Source organism: Antedon mediterranea, chromosome 6, assembly GCF_964355755.1.
Source record: "Antedon mediterranea chromosome 6, ecAntMedi1.1, whole genome shotgun sequence".
Lineage (NCBI taxonomy): Eukaryota > Metazoa > Echinodermata > Crinoidea > Comatulida > Antedonidae > Antedon > Antedon mediterranea.
Genome location: NC_092675.1, coordinates 17,778,743 through 17,792,185, shown reverse-complemented (window position 1 = coordinate 17,792,185; position 13,443 = coordinate 17,778,743). Strand labels below are relative to the sequence as shown.

General features: G+C 33.5%; 3 protein-coding genes across 3 annotated transcripts in view; 2 read left to right on the top strand and 1 right to left on the bottom strand.

Annotated features, from left to right (window-relative positions):
• LOC140052670 (heterogeneous nuclear ribonucleoprotein A/B-like) overlaps positions 1-13,443 on the bottom strand; it is a 279,728-nt gene that overhangs the window by 186,329 nt on the left and 79,956 nt on the right. The window lies entirely within an intron of this gene.
• LOC140052448 (uncharacterized) lies at positions 712-2,273 on the top strand. Its single transcript, XM_072098060.1, has 2 exons — positions 712-1,723; positions 2,043-2,273. The coding sequence occupies exons 1-2, from the start codon at positions 712-714 to the stop codon at positions 2,108-2,110; spliced, it is 1,080 nt and encodes a 359-aa protein (XP_071954161.1). The 3' UTR covers positions 2,111-2,273.
• Positions 3,878-13,443, top strand: part of LOC140052668 (low-density lipoprotein receptor-related protein 5-like) — a 54,807-nt gene continuing 45,241 nt past the window's right edge. Inside the window, exon 1 of the mRNA XM_072098339.1 lies at positions 3,878-3,978. Coding sequence (XP_071954440.1) covers positions 3,930-3,978 — 49 coding nt within the window. The 5' untranslated portion in view covers positions 3,878-3,929. The remainder of the gene's footprint in view (positions 3,979-13,443) is intronic.

Below are 13,443 nucleotides of genomic sequence, written 5' to 3'. Positions count from 1 at the left end.
TCATATCGCTAGGTAAGATAACAGACTAGGGATCACTACATCACTACAACAGATACAGTTCTACATTTGGAGTAGGCCTAACATATGTAATCCAGTTAGTGTTAAAACATTACACATTGTAAATAAATAATCTAAATGAATATAATGAAGCTGATATTAATTTTACGCTGTTGGAACGAGTTTAATAGTACTGTAAATCACGTAAAACAATTTTAAATAGTGTTATACTGTATTCAAGACGTATTTATTAAAAAATATATATTTATCTGTTTATCGCATATACGAAGTTCCTGGCGTTTCCTACAACTTCCATGCCTGTACAGATGTACATGTAATATTCACACTTCGTTTTTGTTATTATCTTTTTATTGGGCTGATAAAACGAGTTGTTTCTTAACAATAAAAGTGTGAAAGAAAATGTTTTTATCAACGCCCTGCAATTAAAGGATAACAATAGGATACAGTCATATCTGGTTAACACACGCAGTGAAAGTAGGCTTTTGTATCTGTAACGTTTCAACAAAGGCTTTTGTTTTAGAGTTGATCAAGGAATTTCAGAGAATTGACCAATTAGGTTACAGCATGAACAGGTGAGAGCCATGCGCGGTGTTTATAAGCAACGTTTAACTTAAATGTCTTCATTGACAAGTTCGAAGAGTAATCATTCCAATCGTTAATTCTCTCGGCATATTAAGTTGAACATATTAAAGTATGGCAGAAGTATTGTGTAATTCTACTATGATTCCTTCTCCTGATACAACTGTTGCTGAAGAACCTGATATTATTATTATTGAAGATATTGAGCCAATTCTAGACGTAGAGTCCTTAGACTCACCAACCGTGACACCGAAGATAAACAAGAGAACACGTCCACGACCAGACTACATGCGCCATGTTAAGTCTCCATTTTCCTACGTCGAGATGATTTCCTATGTGATTGAATTGCATTCTGAAACTATGCTGACTTTGCAGGAGATTGTGAGTTGTTTACCAAAAGTTTTTCCTTGTCTTCGTGGTGGTTACGTCGGATGGAAGAACAGTGTACGTCATACATTGAGTGTCAACGAATGCTTTAAGAAAGTTCTACGTCGTCCTGATAGACCGTTTGGAAAAGATAATTTTTGGGTTATGAACGAAGACTGTAACCATTGTAAATTATCAAGGACAGCGAGAGACTTGGAAGTACGTTATGAACAATATATGCAGAAAATTGGCGAAACAAATCAACTTAAAATTAAGCGATCGCCAATTACAAGCTCACAATATCAAGTGATTTATCCAAAACCGATGCCTCTACCAAACTACATGCCTGTGATGGATCAAGCACATACAAATTCGTATGCAATGGATCTTTCTAATTTGGTAAATAACCGTAAGCGAAAATCTTTGGACAATGAACCACTTGATTTGAGCTTAGGCCTAAAGAAATACAAGAGCTCGCCGCCGCCTTCAAGCTTCTCACCAACTCCAGATTATTCGAGAGATTCACCAGTCAGCTCACCAGATGGATCATGTTCACCTGTCTTACGCAGCTACAACCCTCATTTCATGCCTGCTAACTTCAAGATGCACACCAGAAAGCAACCAGAATATTTTCTATTCCGAAGTAAAGTACATATGTCCCCTCATATAACTGATCGTACGATGTTTCTGAAAAGTATGGCTGAACTTACTTATGAATTTGACGCAACAAATGGAAGATTTAAGAAGGTACAAAGTAACGGTGAGTAAATCAATATTTTTTTTCTATTTCTTCTTATTCTGATATTCATTTTCGTTAGTGTTGTTACTGATTTCATACTCTGATTTATATTTATTTAAAGCACAAATTAATCAATTTGTATGCAATAGCATGAGAAACGATGTGTCTAAATCACAATAACCTAACAATGATCACAGTACATTATTTTAGAATAACATTTTACATTACTAATGACCATCAATTAATAATATTGACGTCATTACGTTGTTGAAAAACGACAATTGTTTTTTACATGATACATTTTATGATTTATTTATTCATTATTTGTTTACCTTTTCAGCTGACCCAAGACGACCGATCTATATGTTAAGCAAGATACCTCGACCACTTTATACAACAGAACGATAACGCAACAACGTAAACATGAAAGACGATCTGTACTGTAGTCGTTATTTTTACGCCGGTAATAGGAATATTGTATCTAAAAAACGACACATCACTAATAAGAATAGATCTACCATTAAATATAATGAGTTTAACTCGATGTAGGAACGAAATGTTACAGCAGAACAACTGCAAACTGCAAATTATGTTATCAAATCATCTAATGATTAATTTATTGTATAATTGGTGCTATTTTATTATTGTAAATGTAATTGTCTTCTTGTATTACTTAATAATGTTTTGTTTAAATTAAGTAATACACCAATAGTAGTTTTGTTAAAGTTGTATTTTAAAATTGGATAAAGGAAACATTCTTACATGTAATATATTGCTACAAATGCATTTTCTTTAATAAACTCTCAATATGTCGAAACATTAATTATTTATTTCATTTACAATGATGTACCGTAAGCCATAAGTAATTTTAATCAAGTATTTCTATCCGTAGAAATCCCCCAAAAAAGAATTATTAAAAAAAAAAAAAAAGATTGAATTATTATTTGGGAACACCTCAAGGCCTATCACAATGGCATAATAATTAATAGGGTCTTCTGCTAATAATTGTGTATCCCCCTTTCCACCACATCATGAGACGGTAACATCAATGATTCTGATGTCGTAGAAACGACTGCAAGGCTGTGGCAGGGCCTTTACTGAGGCAGGGAGAGCACACCTTAACTTTTTTTTTCGCCCTTGATCTCGTAAATGTTATATTTAGCGCCCTCAATTTAAAGAACAGTCACATTATAAAGTCAAAAATTTAGGAACAAATATTATAGAACATTAATTATAATAATAAATTATGATAATAGATATAAAATATCTCTTTCTCTGGCCCAACAGTAGTTTGTGTCACTTATCACAATCCATCGAGACCTTGTTGAAATCATTTTGGTGGTACTTCTTTAAAACAAGTGACCCCCCGGGTACAAGTTATATGTAAAGGCAACACAAGAACTGAAGACTAGAAATTTATCCTATTACTTCAAAGGAACCAAGCTTTAGCCTCGTACCGCACAAACGTATCGCATCAGCGTCAAGTGTCACCATGATCATTCTGTTTATAACCATTCATCTTATACATACAGTTTTGTGCAATCATCATCATCATTTTGTTTTATTCATATGTATTTTGAAATGAAATGTATATTTTCAATTTTAATATTTGGACAAAATAAATTGGATCTTGAATCATCATTAATTGCAATAATACAGTAATAGATAACAATTACTTGGTAAAATATAATTTTTCCAAGTATAGTAATTGCTTTGTATGTTCGTTTGTTAGCATCTACAATGTTCAAGTTATTATTCTGAGGTTTTTCAGTGTAAATCGTAGGCCTATATACTTACAGAACATACCTTTTGAAATTCAAGAAAATCGGTTCATTAATAATTTCACAAATAGCTTTTTTGTTTTGCTGCAAAATCCTTGTTTATTAATCTCCTAGATGTAGTTTTCAAATAAATGGTACGTTTTATTACGAATGTAAGTACATTATACTACTAAAATACAGAGACATCTTTTATTTAATGTCTTTAACATGTTTCAAATCTCTAATTATTATAAGCCATAAATTTACACAGCGCCATCATATCCTCCTCTTTCTTAGACATCGCCGATGCCATAAACTTAAGATAAGAAAATGGAAGAGTCCATATATCTTTTGTTACTTATTTTACAATTTTAGGGATGTAGACCGACAGAGCAAGTGTCCAGGTTGCTGCCAATTCCAACCGATTTTAGTGTTTCAAATCCTGGAGTCTCACCTAAAAAGAAATCATGTCACGAATACTCGGATTTTTACCAGTGTGTTCAATATTTACAATTGGTAAGTAAACTGTACTGTGGGCCTACTTAAGTTTATCATCGTAATATAGCCTACTGTTTAAATTAAGTTCTTTTTAAGGCTGTTATGTTGTACTTCTCCTATAATATCATATTTGTAATGTAATTAGGCACTAAAACGATGTTGAATATTGACTTATGTTTTTCCCCGGTTGTTTCAAGTATAGGCCTATTTCATGTATGTCTGTCATAATTATAATGCAACAAGACTTTAATAATATCGGTCAATATGAACGGCAAACTTTGCAATAAAATAGTCGTCTATCACAAAAAGAAAATATATTTACAAGCATTATGCTTTTTGTTTTTCAATTAAATTTACAATAGGCCTACTGGAAATTAATTAGGACATACGTATGTAAGAGACCTGCTATTAATTAATTAACGAATAATAAACAATTACTATATTTATTATTATTAGTATTTATATGATGCAACACGACATTTCTATAGCAGAGAAACAGTACTGTACATCAAACCCGGTCATCGACTTCTTAACCATTAAATGGCAATCAATCGTTTTACCGGTTTTTGTTATTCGATATATTCGCCAGACTATAAATCAAAATGGTTGTAAAAAGATATTACATTTTTTCAGTTGTTTTTTTTTTATTAATTATGTAAAAATGTGTCGATATTCACGCCAATAATAATGTATATATGGCTAACTTAAATTGGATATTTTCTATCAATTAGGCCTACACCGCTCCTCCTCCCCTTATAAGAAAGTAGATGGACTATGCACTTTATTTAAACACCAACTGGATTTGTTTGGCAGAGATACCCGTAGGCCTATACAAATCTAACATGACAATTATTGGTGTGTTTTGGATGTTTCCTCCATATCCCCGGGTCACCTATTACCAGGAGCATTTCGGAAAATCATTTAGTAGTACTATCGTACCGTACTTCTTCGATGACACCCAATTACCCCCTCCCCAATTATCTCGCTATTAGGCCTATCATTGTTAATTACCTTTTAATATTGTGGAAAATTAGTTCCGCAACTGTTGACATAACAGGGTAGACAGGAAGACAGTCTTTTGTAGAGATAATGTTTATTTGGATATAGGACTCTCGACATCATCATAGCAACATGTTTTTCGCTGGACCTTTCACTTTACTTGTTTTTGAAATGTGATTTATAGTTGGATTTGATCTCGTTTCCGGCAATGGGGCAATTAGGTGTTAATTTTCTACCTTTTGTGGGTTATTTAATTGCTTCATTGTCTAATATCATATTATCTGAAAAGAAGGATGTTTGTTATCGGACGTGGATGAGATACGATAAAGTACATATTTGTACTTAATAGTTCTGTTTCTGCTGCGAAAATAACCATGATGAATAAATTGACCACATTTCTTGCAGCAGAAACAGGACAAATTGTCAATAGCCGGTGTTAATACGTGTTTCGCAGGCAATGCATCCGCTCCTCTGAGATATACGTCAATTAGTACGCAATTTATCGGACAAAGTTGACTGCTCGCGCAACACGCAGCATGCTCTCGACTATAATCAATGTTTGAAAGCGCATTGTGACAATTTGTGATTTAAAAAAAAGGAAGTTCAATGACCGCATAGAGTAGGCATACGTTTTCCTATTATGTACCGAGAGAATTATCTCTCTCTTGACGCAGAAAATTATTAGTGGATGAATTTATTCAATTTATTTGAAAAGGTACACCCAGTGAATGTCAAATCGATTATAGTTCGGGTCGGGGCCATACCAGAATCAGCGTGAAATAAACTGTCTGCACCCGCAATAGAGTTAAAAGTTTACCGGTATTGTACCTTGTCAATACAATGATTAAAAGTCGTTTATAAAAGGCCTCAGATGATTGATATTATAATACTCTACAATTGAAAATTATAGAACAAAAGATGCCTAAACGATTTATGTCAGCCCTCTTAATTCCTATAAACGTCAATGACATCGTGATGTGTGCAAAACTTGATGCGCACATACGCGTACAAATGTTTTTTTTTCTCGTAGTTTTATTTACAGCTCTCTCTCTCTCTCTCTCTCTCTCCTCCCGTTTGTAAATAATTTAAAGTAAAATTTACAAGAAAGTAAATGTATGAAAGATGATCAATGGCATAATGTAAAGTTCGTTTTCATGTTCTTCCCCTGGATACCGACCACCCATCAAACCCACGATGTTAAATCCACATCAACTTCAAGAAGTCTATTTTCATCGAAGATTTTCTAAACACAATCTCAAGTGGTTCTGATAACCTAGTTTGAAGTGGTTTAACAAGCGACTCTTATCGCTTAGAATCTATATCCAAAAAGAGTCGCTCTTTCGATGTAAATATTGAAAATATATTACAATTGTTAAAACATTACTCATGTTTATTTTGAAGTACCCCGGAGGTCTGATTCTTCGCTTAATCTAAACAAACTCTATATGAAAGGAAGTTAAAGGATTGGGTTGCTGTTAGTATTAGTGATATGAATGATTAGTAATGATAATGATTATCACAATAGGTGATGATTATGATTGTGACGCGTAAGATGGCCGAGGATGTCGTCGGTAGTAGGCCTACTGTTATCAATTGTAATCATATAACTGCAATTTCAGTATGTTCGTACTGTACCCTTGATATCGATGATAATTGGTATTGTTACTTATTTGGTATCGATTAGATTTAAAGTTTTCGATCAAGAAAACACTGGTATACAACGAGTAACACTATTATAGTGAACATTGATACAATTAACACTATACCATTAAAGTGGTGGTGTGGTCTAATGGTTAGGACATTTGCGTATCAAGCAGAAGGTTCCGGGTTCGAATCTCAGTTGTGGTGACTTTTTCTCATTCTCACAGATCTCCTCATTTTTATCGTTTCAAATGAATTAATTAAATTTCAGTATATCACCGGGCGGTAAAAATATACATATCTGGATTTCCCAAGTATCATAGGAAGATTCCGTAATATATTATAACCTAGTACAGTATCATGAATGATGATGGATCATAAAATGAACCAGTACTCACCGTGTCCTGCAATTAACAACATTAATCGCAATGATAACATAATTAGTATTGAACATTTATGGCTTCGTGTCTTTATTCTCATCAGACTTGTACGTTGTTTATTATTTTATATATCATACAATTCTGTTTGGAGATAATACTTATTATACTAATGTCGATGTTATACACTTCTTATATGACTGTGTGTATGATCCTGTTTATTTCAAACAACATTTGGTACGGTACGTGTTGATGGATTTTTACTCGGAAACGTGCTTCTTATGTTGTCTGATATTTTCTTAATACAGAAAAGTATCTAATGATAACTGGAATTATTTTCAACAGATGGATGTCATTTAAAGATACGTGTGTATTATATTGTAGTTAGTATTGTATTGCATCAGAGATTAGGATGAAGAAAGGTGGCTAGGAGGCGGGTAAAGTCTTTACGAAAATCGTCACGATTCTCCTGAGAACAATTTAAAAGTGCCGCAGTAATGTCCTTTGGCAGATGACATAAAATGTATAAGATGGAGTTTGATAAGCTGTTATATCAGGGAGGTATTATTATACCTCCCGTGTTATATTTATTTTTTTCCACGGTGAAAATTATATTACTTATATGTATTTTTTTGTTCTGCTTTGTCATTAGATTTTATGTTAAAATGTTATACTGTACAGTATAATTATAAACATGATTTTAATTTATCCTACACCATCTAAAATTTACATCATTATATTGGCCTAATGTAAATAAAATGATCAATTTCTGGATTCTCATAACGGTAATAATCGAAGGATTCAGATAAGGATGCTACATTCATGGTTTCCAGACAGAAACTTGCATTGAGCTGTAATAAGTTACTCTTACGATACGATATACGGAAAATATCGTCCACCGTGACGGAGAAGGAAAACGACCCTAAGCAGTCACATGAAGGTCATCGCCCCAACTAGTGTAAAATGTTTGATCTTTTTATGCCTTTCCTCTAGGGGATTATCTAAACTCGTAAATATGCTGTTCGTACAAGGGATTTGTTTAATATTAATGTTGGTGACAAGGATAATCCACTTTCCCATGGAAGAAGCGTCTCTTGTGCTTTTCTTGATCTGCAACGTAATTTGTGTGTCTGAGACACTTAATAAGTGGTTTATAATTACAGTTGTAGAGTTAATGATAGTAATTGTTTTGAAAGGATATTTTTATATAAAAGGCCATGTCACACTATGTTGAAAGTGTACTTAGGTCAAAATGTGTCTGCAGATTTCTTTCGGTACTGTAGTTTAAGACATGAAAAAGGAAAAAGACATAGAAATTCCAGGACATAAAATAATGGAAAGCGTCATGCAAGACGAGAGGCGTAAATAGATGACCACAGCATGATATGTGTAGGCCTAAATGTGCATTTGTATTGTAAACATTTTGCAATTGGGAATAGTTGGCAACAATTAGTCAGCATAAGCTATAGCGGTATCAAATACGTTAGAAACACTGATATGTCTAAATGAGTGTCCGATTTGTTTAATTTAAACTGATCAGATTCACCATTGCTTTTAATAATGTGATGGGTAAACGGATTTGTTAGTGTACCCGCGAATCGTTTACCACCGCCGTGTACAACCAGGGAGCCTGGCAACTATGAATAACCACATCATTAAAATCTTCCTGAGAATGTTGATTGCAGCCTGTAAAAGTTTGAAATTTAGTAGCTTGTTGAACTCATCCAATTATTTTAATTGGATTCTACAATTAGTTTAAAACAGAATGTATGGTATAAAATGTATGTGTAGAGGCTTACATTACATCGAGTATTCATACCAAAGATATTATATAATCACTAGGATTTAATTTCTTTGCTGATTTATGGAAGGCAATTACCGTCAAAAAATGCCTTCATTATTAGTTTCAATTATGAATTTTAGGGATATTGATGTAATTAAACAATAGGCATACTTTGTTAATCGAGGCATCTAGTTTATTCATCCAGGTATTTATGAATATGGAGGCGTGAAAGAGGGTCTTACTAGTAAAGAGGTTGAAATTCCCGTCTTAAATTTCAATAGCCATGGTGTATGCTTGGAAGAACTCCGCTGTTTGACATGTGATGCATTGTTTATTACTTTCTAGTTATATTGCTTATTTCTATCGGTTTATCAAAGATTCAATGTCAACTTTAAAAGGCACTTGTGATAATTGGTCCAATTAATTAGCCTTGGATTATAATTGTAATGTTATAAGCGCGACTATAAATAATGCTCCCTAGTATTTGTACAATACAGTACTGTACCTTTGGTTTAGTTATGTCACAATCAACGTATATGGACAATGAATGCCGCACAAAATTAAAACTTAGTTTTCCCCAACAATAATACAAGTATCATTTTCTGTCATTCGCAAATTTACTTCTTTGTTTATGATTTTCTTTCTACAGGACATGTTTACAATTATGTAGTAATTAACGAATTGTCCATTGATTATAACTAGGTTTTCTACTTAGAGTCAACTTACTAGTTTTTTTATGCTGATGTTTGTATGCATACCGAATCTTTACTGTGTAAACTCGTTTGCCATTATGGGCTAATGGTTTGAATCTCTAGTTCAGTATGGCGTAGTTTTATCAGCTTCTTACGATATAGTGCCAGAAGGTCTGAGAAGTGCTTTAAAACATTCCTAGGTAAATAACCTTTGCATTGACGTAACTTATAAGAGGGAGCATGTTTCAAAATGGAATCTTGTTTTGTATTTAATTATTTATTTATGCAGTGATGAACTTTTATAAAAGTTAAAATGGTAGAACGGAAACAACATTCCACACTGCTTGAATTCTTTAATTCTCAATTTTGGCTCATTTTATCCAACAACATCTTTATCCAGGATTAGCATACAGGTCAAGAAAAACCTGTTTTGCATTGTGGTCCTGTCTTAACCCCTGCTCATGTAGTCAAATATTATACAACTCTCACATTTTTATAGAACAATTTATCACATGACTCAGTTATTTTTAGAGATTTCAGCTCCAAGTTTTTTTTTCAACCAACTTCATTTTATTGACGCAATTTTCATCTTAAGTTTGTCCTTAATTGTGTTCATAAGTATGTTTTTCTAAGAGCCTATTTAATTTACCTTCACCCTGTATTGAACAATTAGCCAACACTCTATCTGCTAATAGTTCATTCGAATGATGTGCCGACAGCGTTTTATTCCCCAGGCCAGGAAGACGCGTAAATCGGCACCTCTGCTGTGGTCTGGAACAGAAGGCATTTGTTGAAAAGTGTGCAAACAGTTTACTTAAACTTCTAGCTAATTTCAACAGTTATTCCCAAAGCGTCAATAACATACGTGAGAAGAAAACCCCCCGATTTTACTCCCAGACAAAATAAATTTATTCTGTAAATATTGCAGTACACCACCAGATGATTGAAATATTATTTCTTATGAAATACTACCATTAAATCAATTCATAGTAATACTCAATCAAACACAAATATTGTATCATAAACAAAATCATCAATACAACAAAGCTTATGGAGGCTGTTAAGTCCACTTAAGAAATATTTTCGAAATAACAGAGTCTCTGTCAAGATGACCTGGGTGTACCTGCCGGCCATGGTGATGGTGAAGCTTCATTGTAGACCTATGTGGAGTACCAACCCCAAAAGTTATTCTTTTTGTTGAAAACCTTTGTTTCTGATACTGTGGATGTGGAGGAGAAAGTCTACCGGTACTTTACATGGCACATAATTTCTATATCAGTTAATACCGACAATCTTACATTTTTAAGATATATAGATTCCAACACCATGACTTTGTTTGCAAAACCGATTAACTGTGAAATGTGCCTTGTTGAGAGAACCAAATTTGTTTTCAATTAAACAAGTTTATATTATAAAGACAGCGGGAATAGGTAAACTCGAACCGGCTCTCTCGGGTCAACCATAACTACATAAGATAGACCGCATTTTATGACCTTCTCTCGGGAGTAAAGTTTGCGGGTAGAAGCCTAATAAGCAATATTTTATTGCCAACATCTAGTTGGAATGTGGTACTGTGTTCTTAGAAAAGTATATTGAACTTCAAGTTCAAGCTGAAACGAACAATAATCAAATGTGTGAGTATCCTGAATTCATTAATATCGCCAATTTTTTTCTTTTTCTCTTATGTTCATATTTCGGCGATTTTTCTGATTGTTGTTATAACTTATAATAATTGTACTGATGTACTGCGTTTATTTTACATGCGCTAAAACTGTTTATATAGGATAATGCATACTATACTAAAGTTATGAGCCGCTTAATGCATGACCTGTTAGCCTCTGCTTCACTTACATCACCAGTCAATTAGAAGGCCTTTATGACAAGACATGTCATGATTTGATGTTGGCTTGGGCAAATAAAATGTCCATCGAACGTGCTTACTTGGTAAAACAAGTAAAGATGAATACCAAGCAGTGAAGTTGTTATATTAGGACAATAAATACGTAACTTGTAAATGTCAGCATAAAAGGTTAACGTGTTCATAATAGTTTGTGAATGACGTGACGTTACACCAGAGTAGTACAAAGCAAATCACATTGGGTGTTATTTTTACAATTTTTGCGTTCCATGTCACGTTATAGTGTTCTTTTTTCTGTTTTCTTCGTTTATAGTAGGCCTACTTCAATAAAGGTTATGCCTATTTTAAATTTTTAATAGGGCTAATGTATTTTGTTTATTGACGTCTGCACTGTTTAACCTATTATAAATGCAATGATCAAATATCAATGAGTTCCTGACGGATTGGTGTTATCCAAAACCAGAATTCCGGACCAAAATTCCCATTCGAATTAACTAGATAGTAATATTTATGTTTACTTATTTAATACATTATATACAATAGACTTCTCGTCACCATAAAGGTAAAACAAAGTTTAATGTCTTCTGTCTTTTGAGGATTGTTTGTAGTCAACCGTCATGGATTATTGAAATACACGTTGCGATTCAGACAAGTGGTTTTTATTCTTGGTTCCAAGTCACAAGGGTTGGTTTCAGAAAGCAACACTCTACATTTTTATTATTAGACTAAATCTACAGCGTGACATTAACCATTTTATGTTATAATTATGTTTGTCGAATGAGTGGATAAGTGAATTTTTTTTCATGTTTACATGATATTTCTTAAGAGTCTGAACATTCTCGGTCTGTAATTTCTTGGAGAGATTCAGGGGTTCTCAAGCATTTCAATAAAGTACCAAAATGGCGACTTGTAATATTCTGTAGATCTACATATAAGTTTTGGCAACTTTATGTTTAAAAATAAATCGTCGGTGAGTTAATTACACGTGTATCCCCATGGCATTAATTACTTCTATGCTGTATACAGTACTACAGTTTGGAGGTTACTATGTACCTAAGTTTGTTACTAATTATGTTGATAAGCCTGCTATGTTATTTGCCAACTTTATCTCACGGTCTTATGATTTAGAGTATCTCTGTGTCTAAGGGTCTAGCAATGGACACATTATAGCAATCCATGGAGACAAACAAATAAAATAAAAATTCCAACAAATTGTTTTATGAGCTATTTTGTTTGCATATCCCTATATTGCGACACTGTTAGATAACGATATATTTCTCCAGACTATTGCCATACTGTGTTTTGCCTTTAGGGGACCGTTTACAAAGTGATTTAAAGTAAACATTACACAGTCAGTCGGGATGAAAGACCTACATAGTAAACTTGTACAAGCTTAAAAAAAAAGGTTCAATGACACCTCTTTATTTTCTTTAGTGAGGGAGCAATTGAATATATTCCAATGATAAAGATGGTGGAAATTAGTATAAAGCTTGGCTCACACACAACGCAAGTTCGGATGACACATCGCATCGTGATTGGTCAAATTACTTACGAGGTCTTACGTCCTTGCGTTGCGTCCAAGTGGAAAAGAGGCTTAACGATCACAAAGGCCTACACGGTGACGCAAACCTGACGATGATGTTTTGGTTATGTCGATGATGGACGATGGCGACGACAAAGTGGTGATGATGTAAAAAAAATGGTGGTGATGATTTGATATTTATGATATGGTTCACTGAGTGCAACTATGGTGTTGACAACAGAATTGGCTAAAATTAATTTAAGTAATTTGTATGTATTACGTCATAAGGTATGCGGGGTAGCAACATCAAGGGTGTGTTAAAACAGGTAACAGATAGACCAAAAGCAAGAACGCGTCCGTCCACCTGTGAATAATGTATTAAAGTGTTATTATAACAATCCAATAAAATGTTGTGGTAGGCCTACAACCTTGGCAGAAGGTATGTTTTAACAAGTATACCGATAAAACCTATTCAACTAGATTGGAGTTCGCACTAACAATATGGAGCATTTATTAAAGATAAACATTTAATTTTACGTTTAAATTAAATGCTCCATGTGAATACTTTGCTCAGTGATGTTTATTTATGCAACTATTATGTTTATAAAGTT

What these genes read in the sequence shown, in the direction of transcription:
- LOC140052448 (XM_072098060.1), top strand. Translation starts at nt 712, where the DNA reads ATGGCAGAAGTATTGTGTAATTCTACTATGATTCCTTCTCCTGATACA. An exon ending in TAAGAAGGTACAAAGTAACG is followed by an intron (nt 1,724 to 2,042) that starts GTGAGTAAATCA and finishes TTACCTTTTCAG; the next exon opens with CTGACCCAAGACGACCGATC.